The 17,627-nt window shown below is 41.5% G+C and overlaps 1 protein-coding gene across 1 annotated transcript in view; it reads right to left on the reverse strand.

Annotated features, from left to right (window-relative positions):
* The window catches only part of hmgcll1 (3-hydroxymethyl-3-methylglutaryl-CoA lyase-like 1), a 177,830-nt gene that overhangs the window by 134,868 nt on the left and 25,335 nt on the right, over window positions 1-17,627 (reverse strand). Inside the window, exon 5 of the mRNA XM_038800460.1 lies at window positions 12,130-12,278. Within this exon, the coding sequence (XP_038656388.1) occupies window positions 12,130-12,278 (149 nt within the window). The remainder of the gene's footprint in view (window positions 1-12,129; window positions 12,279-17,627) is intronic.

Consider the following 17,627-nt stretch of genomic DNA (forward strand, 5'->3'; position numbering starts at 1 on the left):
CGTGCTGCCCGTGCTTTCTCTCGTACTCTACTTTTCCCATCCTTTTCAATCTTTTTGTTATTCTTCGATGTTAATATTCATCCCAATCTTCTGACCTGCCTCTTACTTTGCCGCAAATATGTACTTTTTCTTGGAATTTAATACCATCTTTAACTTTTTAGTTAACGATAGATGATGGGCCTTTTTCCTCTTGGTATATTTCTTTCTCATTGCAATGAATCTATTCTGAGTATTCTGAAATGTCCCATCTACCTCTGTTGATCCACCCCTTCAGCATATTTGCCAAATCACTGTACCTGGCTTCACTTTCATGCTTTTCGTTACAATTATTATACCGGGCTCTGAAAAACAGTGTGGAAATAATGCCACAAAATAACTACAAATACTTATTTGTTGTAAGACCTTACCCTCTAACCACGACTTCCTTGTATATTTAAAATTGTTGCAGTTCTTTTTACATTTAAAACAATTTAACATAAATGCTATGTCTGCAATGTGTACAATTTTAATTAACGATGCACTTTTTGCATCCATTGTAAGATTAGAATACAGTGTAATCTGGAAGTGTATTAAGAATATCTGAGAAAAGGTACGGATAAGACGATGCAATTAGTCCCACTGATACTTGTGCCTCTAGTATTTCCCATCAAGGTAAACAGCAGACTTTCACATTTGATTGTATCTCCAATAACTTTCCTTGCATGAATTTCTTTTTTAAATCATCAGCCGTGAGTAAAGAAATTGCTTCTGATTAATTGTTTCAAATTAACAAATTATATAACTTACCAAATATATTTCTATCCTGCTGTCTGGTCTTATTTCGAAGTAATTATTTTGGGTTAGAATAATAGCACAGAAACAGCCCATTTATCTCGTCAAGATTGATCTCTTAATCTATCAGGAAGTGGGTGGTGGGGGAGGAGTCGGCATGGGTGCGCATGGAGATGGCTTCTTGTAAGGGCACCAGTTTGGGAGCATTGGTAACTGCCCCTCTGTCGCTGCCGCCGGCGCGGTACTCCATCAGCGGTGGTGGCGGTCCTGAGAGTTTGGGACCAATGGAGGCGGCATGTGGGAGCAGTGGGAACATTGGTCTGGGCCCCAATTTGTGATAACCACCGGTTTGCCCTGGGGAGTATGGAATGGGGTTCTGGGTATGGCGGAGAGCGGGGATTGAGAGGATGGGGGAATGTGTTCATAGAGGGGAGTTTCCCGAGTATGAAGGCTGGAGAAAAGGTTTGGGCTGGCGAGGGGAAACAAATTTCGATACTTGCAGGTGCGGGACTTCCTTCATAAGCAGGTGGCAACCTTCCCGCTCCTACCGCTGAGGGGGATTCAGGACAGGGTAATTTCCAGAGGGTGGGTAGGGGAGGGGAGTGTCTTGGACATCTATAAGCAACTTATGGAGTCGGAGGAGACGCAGACCGAGGAGCTGAAGCTTAAGTGGGAGGAGGAGCTGGGAGGTGAGATAGAGGATGGTTAATGGGCAGACGTGTTAAGTACAGTCAACACGTCTGCAACATGTGCCAGGCTCAGCCTGATACAATTTAAGGATGTGCACCGGGCTCACATGACAGTGGCCTGGATGAGCAGATTCTTTGGGCTGGAGGACAGCTGCACAAAATGCGTGGGATAACCAGCGAGCCACGCCCACATGCTTTGGACGTGTCCAAAGCTTCGGGGATTTTGGCAGGGGTTTGTCGACATCATGTCCAAGGTTTTAAAAACAAGGGTGACGCTGGGTCAAGAGGTGGCGATTTACGGGGAGTCGGAAGATCCGGGAATCCAGGAGGAGACAGAGGCAGATGTTCTGGCCTTGGCTTCCCTGGTCGCCCGGAAATGGATACTTTTGGCATGGAGGGGCCCAAAGCCCCCGAGGTCAGAGACCTAGCTATCGGACATGGCTAGCTTTCTCTGTGTGGAGAAAATTAAGGTCTCCTTGAGAGGGTCACTGTTAGGGTTCACCCGGAGGTGGCAACCATTCGTCGACTTTATTGCGGAAAAATAATCATCAGCAGATGGGGGGAGGGGGTTAGAGTTGGGGGTCAATAAGAGTGAGACCTGTATGAAAGGTAAACGGTTTTTGCACTATGTTTATGGTTTCATGTATCTTGTCTATTTTGTTGTTGTTTCGATACCAAAAATACCTCAATAAAATGTTTATTTAAAAAAAAGATTGATCTCTAATCTAATCTCATCGCTCACTTCCTATAATGTTAAACTAATTTTAGTCAATTGTAGTGGGAGCCTCCACTTTTTCTTTCTTAGATTCCTTCTGAATGTTCAGATATAATTCATCAAGTCCCAACTGTCATGTTCTTGTGCTCTGGCCGGTAGGAATGATGGACAATAGAATATCTAGTTCTTGACTAGTTAAAGTATTTTATTACAAAACAAATGCATGGTGAAGATTACTATACAAAATATATTACAAACTACTAATACTAATAAATTATTCTCGAACTACTGCAAGAATGGCTACCCACGAACACGACTAACTCCCAACTCCGCCAGGTACGGAGCCACATCGTAAATTTACACTGCCACCTTCTGGTCATAGGTAGAGTACATCATTATATACATGATAGCTTATGCATATCATCACATTAATAGTGTTCAATTCTGGTCGCCACACTACCAGAAGGATATGGAGGTTTTAGAGAGGGTGCAAAAGAGATTTGCCAGGATGTTGCCTGGTATGGAGGGCATTAGCAATGAGGAAAGGTTGAAAAAACTTGGCTTGTTCTCACTGGAACGAAAGAGGTTGAGGGGCGACCTGATAGAGGTCTACAAAATTATGAGGGGCATAGGCAGAGTAGATAGTCAGAGACTTTTTTCCAGGGTACAGGGATCAATTACCAGGGGCATAGATTTAAGGTGCGAGGGGCAAGGTTTAGAGGAGATGTACGAGGTATGTTTTTTTACACAGAGGGTAGAGGGTGCCTGGAACTCGTTGCCGGAGGAGGTGGTGGAATGTGGGACAATAGTGACGTTTAAGAGGCATCTTGACAAATACATGAATAGGATGGGAATAGAGGGATACGGACCTCAGAGTGTAGAAGATTTTAGTTTAGACGGGCAGCATGGTCGGTGCAGGCTTGGCGGGCCAAAGGGCCTGTTCCTGTGCTGTACTTTTCTTTGTTCTTTGATCTTTATCCCCTTTCCTTTGAAAATTTAATTATTTATATTCATGACTTTGTTTTACAGTACGATATGATGTGTATAATTCTTTGGAATCTTTAACTATTTACAATCCATCACAAATTCAGTTTCTCAGGTTTACGTCTTTGCCTTGTTGATCTTCTGAGCAATGGTTGAATTTGTGACCGTGTTTCATCTTCATTTGTAGTTGTGGATGTTTTTTGTTGTTCTTGCATTTGTGCATTTTTATTTTCCTGTGACTCTGTTTGCTGAACTGTATATTTTTCAACTGTCTTAGGATTGCTCACAATATCTTCTTGCAGTTGCATTCCAAAAGGTTGCTGAACTTTCAGCAGAGCTCTTCTGCGCCATCATCAGTGCTGATGATACGAATGCGGACCTGCCTGTTGCAGTACCTTCGCATACTTTAACCATCCGTTCCCAGTGGAATCTTCCAGTCTGTGTCATCTGGTTGCAATCTCCTTGTGGATTTACCATTGAATCTCCTCGTGGATTTGTCATCAAATCTCCTTTGCTTCCCTTTTTGAACAATCGGTTTCCTCTCTAATCTTGGGAGCAACTGACTCTTTCGGCAGTTTGAGCTGAAGCTTCCTACACTGTATGCAGTTTTTTAGCTTTCCGCACTATGGCAGCTGTTCACTCACCTGCACTGTGTCCAGTTTTTTTAGCTTCCTGCTGTTCACTCTAATGCACTGTGTGGAGTTTTTTTAGCTTCCTGATGTTCACTCTCCTGCACTGTGTGCAGTGTTTTACCATTGTTTCAATATCACGGTTGATGGACGGCCAATAGACTGTGTCCTTGGCTCTTCTCTTACACTTTTCTCTTCCTAAGTGCCCTTCATGGATTTTGCTAGGTATCGTCGACCTTAATGATTGTGGAATTACAATCCTTTGTTGTCAAAGCAAAAACCCATTTTCAACACTTATCACAGCCCTCACATTATAATAACTTGAGCAGGAACCTTTAGGCCATGCCTCATGGAGATATGTTATCACCTTTTGCAAGACTGTCTTTGGTCGTTTCTTCCTTTATCAATCTTGATTTGATCATCAGATACCGGAAAAGACTCAGTGACAAGGTTCATATGGACTTGAATGTCCTCATCAAACTGCTAAATCTCTTCTATGCCTGTGGCTTGAGATGCTTGCCCGGTGTGTAGATCAGCTCAAAGTCATATCGTCGTAGCTTCCTGACCATTTGCTGAATCCTAGGGGACATCTCGTTAAGATTTTTTTAAAATTATAGCGACCAGCAGATTGTGGTCAGTTTCCACTACAAATGCTGGAAGACCATATACATCTTTATGTACTCAGTAAGACCTTTAATTAAACCTAGGCATTCCTTTTCAATTTGCGCACACCTACATTCCGTATCTGACATTGATCTGGATGCAATTGCTACTGGAAGCCAGTTTTCTTCCAGATCTTGTTGCAGAAGGACCGCTCCCAAACCACCCTTTGATGCATCCAAAAAAATATTTTGTCTTTTTCACTGGGTTGAAAAACGTCAGAACTGGCGCTGTTGTCAATGATACTTGTAATGCTTGCCATTCCTGTTCATGTCTAGTAGACCATTGGAATATTGCATCTTTCTTGATTGTTTCTCTGAGATGTGAAGTTTTAGCTGCGAGATTGGGAATAAATTTTCCAACAAAATTTATCATCCCTAACATTCTCAATATACCTTTTTTATCATTGGGACGTGGATTCTTCAAGATGACCTCTATTTTATCTTGATCAGACTGAACGTCTTTTGCAGAGTGTATCTGCCAAGAAAGTGATCCTGTCAACACTAATTTGACATTTGGTTTTGTTCAACTTTAAGACACTCTTTTTAATGCTCTTCAAAGTTTTGCTCAACTTTAAGCAACTTTTTAAAAAATAAATTTAGAGGACCCAATTAATTTTTTCCAATTAAGGGGCAATTTAACATGGCCAATCCATCTACCCTGCACATCTTTGGGTTGTGGGGGCGAAACCCACGCAAACACGGGGAGAGTGCGCAAACTCCACACGGACAGTGACCCAGAGCCGGGATTGAACCTGGGACCTCGGCGCCGTGAGGCAGTAATGCTAACCACTGCACCACCGTGCTGCCCACGCCACTCTTTTTAATGCTCTTCAGGACCTTGAGAAGCCTTTTGTCAGGTTCTTCTCGTATTGAACCCCAGACATAATCTCCGACTCCTGGAATCCTTTCAACTATGTGTTCCATGGCACGATGAAAAATCTCTGAAGCGGAAAATATGCCAAATGGCATCCTTAAGAAACAATATCTCTCAAAAGGTGTGTTGAAAGTACACTTTGTGCTTTCTTTGTCTAATTAAATCTGCCAGAAGCCTTGTGAAGCGTCTAACTTACTAAAACATGTTGCTCCTGCCATCTCCTATTATTTCCTCCCTCCTCGATATTGGATAATGTTCTCTTTTAATGTTCAGATCCTTGGGGTCCATACAGATTCGTAGGTCGTTATTTCTTTCCTTGACACAAACCACAGAGTTTACCCAATCTGCAGATTCCTTTCTAGCTCAGCCCTCAATTTGTCTTTCAATGAAGCTGGTACACATCTCGGTGCTTGTATTACTGGCTTTATGTTCTCCTTTAACTGGATTCAATATGTGAAAGGTAAAGTGCCAAAGCCTTGAAATATCTCTGGAAATTCCTTCAGTATGGAATCTCTAGGTGCATGTTCTTTGGTTGCTAAGCTGTCTGCACTGTAAACCCACTTAACTCGCTCTAGTGCCTCACATGCTTCCGCTCCTAGGAGAGATTCGTGTTCTTCCTCTACAATGGAAAATTTTACTGTGTGAACTCTGTTTTTCACATTTACACCGAGCTTGCATGCATCTAGCATCGTAATTTAATTTCCATTGTCGTCTTTCAGTAGTACTGCTTTATTTAATACTTGTGGTTTAATTCTCAGCTCTTTTAAATCTTACAAACTGATAAGGTTGGCCCTCACTCCCGTGTCAGGTTTGAAATTAATTAATATGTCATTAATCATCAATGGAACCGTCCATTTGTCTTTTTGAGTATTTGCATTTGCTTCACTATTGCTGCAAATCATCATTAAAGTGTTGTCTTTCTGCACATCTGAACTATCCTTGTCCTCACCAGAAATCATGTCAATGAAGAACCTGTCTTCGAGGCATACTTCATCAACCATATTGATTGATTTTGCTTGTTCCGTTGTTTTACTGAAAAAACATTGTTTAGCAAAATTATTTTTGCTTTGACATTTGCAACATACCTTTCCAAACGCTGGCCATTGTTGTGGCAAATGTTGTTTGCCGCATCGTTGGCATGAAATGGAGGATCCAATCGGCAGTTTAAAATGGCCAACTGCCCCAGGACCAAGTTTTTTACTCTAATACGTTACTACACTAAAGAAGTTGGCTGCCTATTCTATCTCCAAAATGTTTGAGATTCAAACTGGTAATCTGCTGTGCAGCTAGCTCACTAGCTTGACAAATTTTGATAGCATCATCAAGCTGAAGCCCATTTTCTCTTCACAGCCTCTTGTATACCGTGTCATTAGAAATCCCGAACACGACCTGATCGTGGATCATTGATGACTGTAGAGTAGCAAAATCACACAACTGTGCCTTCAACCACGAATCGGTTAGAAAACTATCAAACCATTTGCCTGCTTTCTGGCTGCATGTGCGAAATTTGTAGCGCTCAAATGTCTCATTTTCTTTTGGAGAGCAAATATGATCAAATTGCTTTAAAATGCCCTTAAAGTTCTTGCTATCCGCTTTGCTATCGAAAACAAATGTGTTACATATTTCTATTGCTTGGGGGCCTGCTACAGTGAGCATCAACACTGTGCGCCTCTCGTCAGGCTGTGCCTGCAGACCAAAAGCTGCAACATAGAGTGTGAATTTATGTTTGAATGCACGCCAATTCTCATCTATATGATTGGTGAATCGACGTTGGTGAGGTGCCTTCAGACCTTCCATTCTGAACTTTGAAGTCTTACAGTGCATTGAGTACTTGTTGCCAGTAGCTCACAAGGTTAGTAGAAATGTTTTCTTTCTTTTTGTGCCATCTTCTTCAGAGTGATCTTTAGTTGTTCGGATCTTCAAAGAATGTTTTCTCAGTAGATCTTCAATCCTGGTACCATGTGATATGGCCGGTAGAGATGATGCACAATAGAACATCCAGTTCTTGACTAGTTAAAGTAATTTATTATAAAACAAATGCATGGTAAAGATAACTATAAGCTATATTTTACAAACCATTAATACTAATAAATTACCCTTGAGCTACTGCATGTAGCTATCCACTATCCACTAAGACGACTAACTCCCACTGTCCCCAGGTAGAGAGTCACATTATAGATTTACACTGTCACCTGCTTGCCGGAGGTCATGTACATCATTATATACATGATAGCTTATGCATATCAGCGCACTAACCGATATATCTATCTTAATTTTGGTCCACTTCTTTTGAATAATACCTCTTTGGAAAAACCGTCACTGATTATTTTAATTCCCCTCTGGAAGTTCCACAATCTTAATATCCCCTTCACTTTCACTGAAATCTGAGGTCAAGTCTCTCTCACCATTTCTTCACTCCCCACTTCACACTTGTCATTCTGTTTTGTTCTTGGAAGATGGGGTCAATGCTGGCTCAACCACATTGATTGTCCCTCCTTTGCTGCTTTGAGACGGTGGTTGTGGATCTTTTGCTTCAGCTGCTACAGTCCCTGTGACCATGTTACTCATAAAATGGTGCTAAGCAGGTTATTCCAAGATTATGATCCAGCACCTCCCATACTTTGATTATCCTCTTATGACCAATGCACCGATCCACCCCAATGCTCTTTGCTTTTATTCTAACTTTTTTCTCACACACAGTGGGCAGAATTTAGTGGAATCCATCAGAGTGGCTATGACAGGGGTGGGGAAAGAGAATCTAACAGGAGTACCAATGTCTGATTCTCCGAGTTGACAAAACTGCCCAAAATCAACTGGGGGGTGAGAAGGGGTCCTGCTGGTAGCAGGATACCAATTAGGCTCATAAATGAGCCACTTAAATGCAACTATCCCAGAGACAGATCAGGGATTTAATAGGGTCTAACAGGACTCGTATTGGTCCACTGCAGCTCTGGAGACCTACCCAGCAAACCCTGTCAGGAGACACAACATTGGAAATTCAGTGTCTGAATGAAACAGGGCAGAATTTTGCTTCAGCAACTTGGGTGCACCCCACCCACCAGCGGATGGAGAATTGTTGGGAGCTCTGCTTCACTTCTGTGGGATGATCTGATCTTTCATTTCTCCCTTTTAATATCGTTACTTTATACTTGCTGTGCCTTAAATTTTAGATTATTCCGTTCTGTAATTTCCAATTTGATCTACTTTATTAATCCAAGCCTTTGGTACACACTAATTTCTTTGCTCGATTTGCTCCCTTACCATCTGCCATCAAAGTATTTTATATTACTGTTCTAAAGTTTTAGATGCTAACTCTCCTGTGATTTAATCTGGACCAGATCCCTTGACATCATCTTTCTTTGTTTTTCCAGACAAGGACCTTTTCCATGTTTTTTTCTTTTCTCCCATTACTGCTGTTGTCCTTATGTTCTCTTATACTTAAGATTGTCCACTTACCCCATTTTTTTTTAAGTGTATCTTCACACCATGTGTTTATTTTAACCCTTTGGGGAATCGTGGCGAAGTAGTGGAATAATTCCTGAGAAGATTATCACCACTGACCAAGTGTCGTCCAGACTCGAAACTTTAGCTCGATTCTCTCCCTACAGATCTTTCAGACCTGCTGAGATTTTCCAGCATTTCCATTTTTGTTTCAGATTCCACCTTCTGCAATAATTTGCTTTTATCTTAGAGAATTAAATGCCCTTTGAAACCTCACTTTCTTTATGGGAAGGAAATAAGAGAAATTATGAGGGCTCACATAGAACAAACAGTACAGGAGGCCATTCAGCCCCTCGAGTCTGCACTGACCCACTTAAGCCCTCAATTCCACCCTATCCCTGTAACCCAATAACCTCTCCTAACCTTTTTGGTCATTAAGGGCGATTTATCATGCCAATCCATCTAACCTGCACGTGGGAGGCAACCGGAGCACCCGGAGGAAACCCACGCAGACATGGGGAGAACATGCAGACTCCGCACAGACAGTGGCCCAGCGGGGAATCGAACCTGGGAACCTGGCGCTGTGAAGCCACAGTGCTATCCACTTATACTGCAGTGTTGCCCAAAGTTTCACTCCGCACCACTTGTGCTACCGTGTTGCCCATTGACAAACATGTTTGTCAACTCAAATATCCTCCTTAGAGTACAGAAGATTAAGGGGCGATTTAATAGCCATGTTTAAAATGACGAATGGCTTTGATAGAGCAAGTCAGGAGAAGCAGCACGGGACTTTACGGTCCTGTCGTGAGAGGGCGGAGTGTTAGATACAACAAGCTATTCAGAAGTCCATGGTCAGGGCGCTGCCACGGGAAGGAGCTGGAAAATTCCATCCATTATTTATAGGGGCAGGACAGTCAGACGACACAGATTTAGGGTGATTTGTATCAAAATTGGGGCAAAAGTATCAGAGGTGACACGGGGAAGCATTTTTTAATGCAACAAATTATGATAATCTGGAATGCACTGTCTGAAAGCAGGTTCAATAGTAACCTTCAAAAAGGAAAATAAATACTTGAAAGCAAAACATTTACCAGACTACAACTCAGGAGCAGGAGAGTTGAAGAATTGGTTAAGTCCACCAAAACACTGGTGCAGCCACAATGGACCAAATATCTTTCATCCCTGCTGTGTGCATGATAGGGCCCAATATTGATTTCACATGCAGGAAGAAAGTTGTTGAGAATTTGAGGATGATAGGCACCAGGAGTGGAGCAGCAAATTCTCCTTTTCTGCGAGTGTTAATGGAAGTGGAGAATCCGTAGACTTTTATGGCAGAAAAGCCGACTCTGCACCTGAACTGATATTGCTCCGTTTGAGGGGCTAGCATCACTGCCGTGTGGAACACACTTGATTCCAATGAAAAAGAGTGCGGGATTCGCTGGGTCCGTGATTGATACTCGGGAGGCTGACAAGCTGCAGCCGCACATACACATTACACTCCCCACACACACCACCCCAGCCAAAAAGATGGTGCTGGATGTGCTGGAGCGTTCCCATACAGCTGGTGGGTCGTCTGGGGCCAGAGGGGACACAGGGGGGGATGCCCTGGGGCGACACCTATATGATCCATGGCACCAGGTTCAAAGTGGGCTGTTAGCGGTGTGCGCAGCTGCATGGCTGCCTTGCCATGTCATCCCATCCTGAGCCCACAGTCCACCGCCTGGCCACACCCCCACTACTCCCCCCGGCTCTGGCAGAAGCCCCAGCCAGCGGCACAGCTGTCAGCACACTATGGTGATGTTGGAAACCTTCCGTAACCCCTCTTTCTCCCTCAGCAGCCGCCACGCCGGTTTCACGATTATTAAAAGCACCAGTGAACCATGCCGTTAGGAACTCGGCCCATCGGAGGTGGAGAGTCGTGCAGGCCCCAGAGAATACCGGGTCGGGTCCGCTACTGATATGCAAATGGTGCCTACTGTAGGTGCGGAGTGAAACTCATTGACGCCTTTTTCGAGCTGACGGAGAATCGCGATTTGGCGTCAAATCGACAGCTGTCGTGATTTTGGCATTGGACGTTATTCTCCGCCAAATCGCATTTCCCGATTTCGGCGCCTGTGAACGGTGAATCCCGCCCCCTATTCTTAAACCAGGCTGAGGAAAAGACAATAGAAATCACAGGAATTCACTCAGCTTAAGTTGTAAAGATAGAAACATTGGGGGCAATATTAACTCCTTCGCAATGAGTGGGAGAGGATTGGGTGGAGGAATAATAATTAAAAATTGAGAAGTAGAGAGGCGGATAGCGAGTGTCCTATCTTGGAGAGACGGGACCCTTCAGTATAAAATATTTAAATTAGGCAACTGATTTGGAGCATGACTAAATTTAACAACTGAAGCTCCCAACATTGGAGGTCCAGCAGTGAAATATAGATGGGGGCAGCCAGCATGTGTGTCTTGTAAAGCACTCTTTTGGGGCCTGGAGGAGAAGGCGTGATTGCAGCCATTCCCTTATTTACTTGCTATTACCAGACTCTATCTTCCACTGAGCCCTGATCTCTTCTATCCCCAGCAATTCCTGGTTACAGACTCCAGCTGTTGGCTTTATGCCTGACCATGCAAGCTATTTTGTTCTATCAAGCCACACTGCAGCAGATCAAGAAGAATGCCCACTACCATCTCCTTGGCAGCTATGGATAGACAATGCAGGGTAGACAGTGACATCCATATCATGAGAATTAAAAAAAATTAAGAGAATAAAATCCCTTTGGGCTCACAAAATGGAATAGGTTCGCACAGGGGCTTGGCAGTTTGGCCACAAGTACAATATATTGTCCCAAGCACTCATTGAATTCCGGTGAGAGAATTAAAACTAAAGGCTCCTCTGGATGTGTAATAATCCTGGCTACCCTGATATTTCTCATGCAGGAATGGGTAGCAAACTGACTGTCTTGATAGATTTCACTTGCAGACTCATGGATTGATCCGGTGACCACAAAACTAATGTTCAGCTTTTGTACCAGAGCAATTTTTCAATTAATGCAGAGAGTTTCTGAACAACACAAAATGTTAAAAACCAACATAACAAAAGCAGAGCACAGTATGAATGTTCACCTGAGTAATTTTGAACTTGATTGAAATTGGACGAAAGAGAGCGTATCAGATGCTTGGTCTCAATTTTCAATTCCAATGATTTCAACAAATGAATAAGCAGTGGAAACTTCAATGAAAAGATCTTATTGCCTCCATAAAGTGTGAATTAGGAGATGTTTTATCTGAATAAGCATATAAGTGGGACTCTAGATTAAGGTAGTCAGTGTAATTGGTGAGTACTTAATGAAAGGCCAAAAACTGATATCACACGTACCCTCGAACTGGAATGTTGCCATCTTTCGCTGATCTGATAACCTCCTCAAACCGCAGCATGCTTTCCTCAATGGAACAATTAGTGTTCACTTTACTGAACGTCTCTGAAGCTGCCCCAAAAATAGCCACTTCCTTCGCACCTGCTTCGATCTGAAGTAAAATAATAAATAAGCTACATAGAATTATATAGAATCAAAGAATGTAAGAAACAGTAGCTGGAGTGGATCAAATGGTTCACCGAGCCTGCTCCATCATTCAGTAAGGTCATCGCTACGTAACCTCCATCTCACCGCTCTATCCACATATTATTTTGCCCAAAAATCGATCGGTTGAACTTCCACAATCCTCTGGAGTAAAGAATTGCAAATATTCACTGACCTCTAAAGCAAGATTGTTCTGTTAACCAAGGAGACTAAAACTACACACTGTACTCCAAAGCCCTTTACAAATGCAGCAAAACTTCCCTACTCTTATACTTGCAATAAAGGCTAACTTACCATTTGCTTTCTTAATTCTTACTGTACTCGAATGTTAACATTTTGTGATGTGTAAACAAGGTCATTCGGTTTCCTCTGAATGCCAAGACTTAGTAATTTATACATTTAAAGAGTGACTTTTTTTTCAATTTTCTGCAATAACCATGTAGAATCTCGAACATAATGAAATGTCCCAAAGCCATTTGCAGGGGTTTAAAAAACAAAGTATTACACAGATCTGCACAAGGACATATTAGGTCAAATGACCAAAGTGTTGTGCAAAGAGGTTGGTTTTAAGAATATTTTTAAAGGAACAAAGTGTGGTAGATAGGCAGCCAGATGGAAGGAGGGCATTCCAGTGCTCTTGGCCGAGGCAACTGAAGGCATGGCCACCATTGTTGGAGCAATTCTGATTAGGAATACACAAATGTCCAGAATTAGAGGAGTTCAGGTATCTTGGAGGGCTATGGGCAGGGAGCAAGTTACAGGATTAGGGAGGGGCAAGGCCATGGAGAGATTTGAAAACAAGAATGAGATTTTGAAAATCAAAGGTGTCGCTTGACTGGGAGTCAATGTAGGTCAGCGAGCACAGGGATGATGGGGGAATGGGACTTACTGTGAGTTCAGAAATGGGCAACAGAGTTTTGAATGGTTTCAAGTTTATGGAAGATGGAATGTGGGAGATCAGCCAGGAGTGCATTTGAATAGTGGTCTAGAGTTAATGAAGGCATGGACGGACCGATAGTTGCATGAATAATTCTACAACCTAATTCATTTGTCATATCTGATACAACATTCTTCAGTGTTTGCGAAGGCACTCTTCTGTTGACTGAAGCACTCGGACTAAAGAATGGCATTACATTAATTTGCAATGATAAAGCTATCTTCAAAGCACATGATGCTGACATCTGTCAGGATTTAAATTATATGCACCTCTTCATTGAGGAGAATAAAAAAAACTCTAATACTTGTCTGTGTTTTAACTCTGTTCATTTAATCCCTTTGGAAAATGATTCTGTGAATCATTATTATATTTTTATAAACATTAGAAAACAAATTGTTCAAAGTATTTCTCACCACGCAAAAATTAGTCCCATCCTGTGGAGCAAATTGGAACATATGAAGAAAATTAGGTTTCATTGAAAGGTTTGATAGCTATTTGGAACTAATGACATACAGTACAGCTACTGTAAACAAAAGTGCTTCAAATTGTGAGTCCTTGTGGAAACTTCCAAGATAAGGCATGTGTAATATGTTTCAGAAAATACTAATTAGGCAACATTTTATTTTATTCGATTAAGAGTAATTTTTAATATTGATAACATTTAAAATACTACAAGGAAAACCTTCCATATTGCAATGAATGTTAGAATCGGAGTTCAATGTTCTCAGCTGAGAATTTATACCCAGAACGACTTTCCTGTTAAATGAGAAAAGTAAACATCTCAGGAACCAATGCAGACAAATTGCCCGATAAAGTCATTTTGGCTGATTTGATTTTCCCACCTCGAGTCTGTACAATTTCGAAGCCTTCGATCCACTTTTTGGACTAATTCAAATATGCTTCCCTACCGAGTTCTTTAAAGTTATATGGTGCGCTCCTTATTCCACACTCTGCCCTCTAGCTTTATGTCCACCTTTTTGCCTTTAATCATACCAGTTATTATGGTATTAATAACAGCATTATTATGGAATTGGGATTGTACTCATGATTTCTGGACAGCTGGGGTTTAGCACAAATATAAGCCGCGTTTTGGTGGCAGATTCTGAGGTGGAATCCATTCGCAACAACGTTTTCACCTTATAATGGCATGGGCTCTTCTTGAAATGCACTGCTCCTGAGTAAAGGTGACAATAAATGTTAATAAGTGGGAATGATGATGAAGTGCCTCAAACCCCAATTGCACCAAGAGAAATTAAAAGTAAATTGAGAAAAGGTGTTCCAGGTTACCAAATATCAGCTGAAATTAGTGGGAATTTTTGTTTTACCTTGCAGTGAGTCTTGATACTGTAACCTTAAGGGCCTGTGAGACAACCAAGATTCTGTTGTCTTAGCCCGCTCTTAATGGATCTAAGTATCAGTGATAGCATTCCTAATGGGCTATCATTTGATAGAACTATTTATGACAAAAATGAAGAGTGATATAAGTGACAGAAGAGGATATGATGACCTAATTCTTTTCCCAACCCCAGCACCCCACAATATAATTACAGGCCATGAAAATCGCCATCAGATGCTGTAAGCAATAAGAGTACAATTTACGAAGGAGGCAAAATAGGAGCTGTGAAAGCTATTCTACAAAGACCAGCAACCAAGATCATCTGCCAGGACAATTCAGCTTGAAGCCATGAAGGTGATGAAGACACATCCACCAGCTCATTTCCACTGTCCCAGGATCTGTGTACGATTAAAGGCACACCACTGGCATCATAACAAGGCCGCAGTTTGATATTATTCAGTGTTAACATGTGTCTGGGTTCTCCTCAGTACAGAGTCTAACAGATGGTAAACACTGAGAAATTCATGGTTGATAGAAACCTACTTTATGTTCGGTAATAAAGGTTTCAGGGAAGAAATGATTTAGTGACATTATATTATTAAAAATCATATATTAAGCAATGACAGCAGAGAATGCTGAGAGCATGGGAAAAGATCTGATAAGGAAGTCAGTTTTCAAACTGTCTATCCACATTGCAGAATAGACTCATTGTTATCATTACTGTTGTTATGTTCTTGACTCAGCATAAGCTGCTTCCTTGATGTACACTCGGACAAAGGAAGGTTCAGACTTGGAGATAGCTTTAACACATTTATTTAAACTCTGAACAATTCTCCTACTTGGATTCGACTCTCTTGTTAACCCTGCTATAGCTACTCAGACTGACAAACCAGTCTGCTACAATCCACGTGGTGGGTGTGATGCGTTTCAAATCAACCCTGTGTACTCACTGAGTGTCTCCACTGGAAAGAGGCTGAGCATGTGTGCTGTGTCCTTTTATATGGGTTGGTGTAATGCCCTCCTGTGGTAGTGTCACCTCTGTGTGTATCATGAATGCCCATTGGTCGTGTCCTATCTTACTGACCTATTGGTTGACTGTCTGTGTGTCATGTCTCTGGTTCTCCCTCTAGTGTCTATGTCTACGTGTATTTACATGAACCCCTTGTGTATTTACAGTGATGCATGTCACCACAGGGCAGACATCCCAGTTTTAGAAAACATTGTGCGAAACACATGGTTCGATCACACCATATTATGGCAACATAGAGAAGTTTTCCCATGCCATATTATCTCTTAAAACTTGTTCGACAGACATTTCGGTCAATTAGATGAATAATAATTATTTTAACCCAATCACATTCAGAAGGGGGACAGAACCTGAAAAAGATTATGATTTCCTTATGAGACAGGGAGAGAACCTTTTTGGCTCTCTTTGAAATCATCTTTAAGTTCTCTCTCTCTCTCTCTGAATTCATGTTTAACCTAACCTTGGAAACCTATTTCTACCTTGCTTTGCAAACAGCCATTTACTTTTGTTTCATTTTTGTATTGTGCATTTTGATCTGAAGAAATGGCCTCGAACTGAATTTTATCTTCAATTCAACTCAACCATCTGTATTTGCGTTGGACAAACAACTTTTTAGATTCTGTATTGGTATAAAATTTGACTTGATCAATAAACTTTGAAACTGACATGAATAAAGAGATACTCGACTTCACCCAAGAAGCTCAGTCTCGAGTTCTGTCAGATTGATATATAGTGCGGCGATGCATAAATATATTAACAAAATACAGATCCAGCAATGGTCCTCATGTTAACTCCCTCAACTGGCTCGTGCTCCAAAGTGGGAATTCCTACAGGTGATACAACCACTGTTTACTCTCCCCATTAACTGGAATTCCAACTCCCGAGAGTTTTATTTCCTTTATGAATGTTGATATCAGACCATTAATCAAAGAACGTCATGCAGGAACTCAATTCGGTGTGAACAGGAAGTGTGTGCAAATGTCAATGCTTAATACACTATAGACAACTTATGCCTTATATTGATAGCTCTTAAATGTTATGAAGTTGATTTGCTACGCATCTATTCAACTGTAAAATTGTTTAAATTATAGGATACATTTGAATTATGTTCAAATTTTAAACTTTGACTGCATCCTAGGTCACCAAAGCTCTTGCTGTTTTTAACTCTCACAAAATGGGTTCATCTGAAGGACTGAGTCCAAGTCATTTGTGCAGATGTGAAAAAATTGCATTCCAAGCGTGTTTCCTGTGGAATTTCGCTCAATACCTCCACTGTCTTGTTACCCAACCTTGACTATTTTCAGTTTCGTGTTTTTAATCAGCTCTTTTTTTAAGATTTAATAATATGTCACATCTCTTATTCTTGTGGTTTTTACTTTACTAATGGGCATTTAATGTGGAACTATTGAGTAAGTCTTTCCACTGTGCACTCCCAGTAGAGTCTCACCAACCAAGAATGCACATCAAGCAGTTATGCACATACGATCCATAATTTTCCAACCATTAACACAAATAGGTGGTGGATATTGTGATTTCCCGGTGCGCATTCCTGGGAGGAAAAGGTACTGGATCATTAAAGTAGAAAATGTATTCCTGCATCAAGATCTTCAAAAGATCAAAATAATTTGTCAGGTAGGGTTTTCCTTCCTAAAGTCTCAATGGTTACATGTTAGCTGAAGCTATTGAGGTAGTCCTCTAGTTTACCTGTGAACATGGATTTCACTTTTTCATCTATTATTGATGTTAAGCTAATGGTTATCTGCAACTGTTTTGTGAACCTTTTAAAATATTATTTCTGTATTTGGCTGTTGCTAATCCTATTAACCACTACTAGTACTTAACAATGATCACACAATGACAGCCAGTGCCTCACAACTTTCCCCTCGTTATAAAGGGTAGAAATATCTCAGCGGTTAGCACTGCTGCCTCACAGCACCAGGGACCAGGTTAATTTCACACTTGGGTTACTGTCAGTGTGGAGTTTGCACATTCTCCG

This window comes from Scyliorhinus canicula, chromosome 6, assembly GCF_902713615.1.
Source record: "Scyliorhinus canicula chromosome 6, sScyCan1.1, whole genome shotgun sequence".
NCBI classification, from domain to species: Eukaryota; Metazoa; Chordata; class Chondrichthyes; order Carcharhiniformes; family Scyliorhinidae; genus Scyliorhinus; species Scyliorhinus canicula.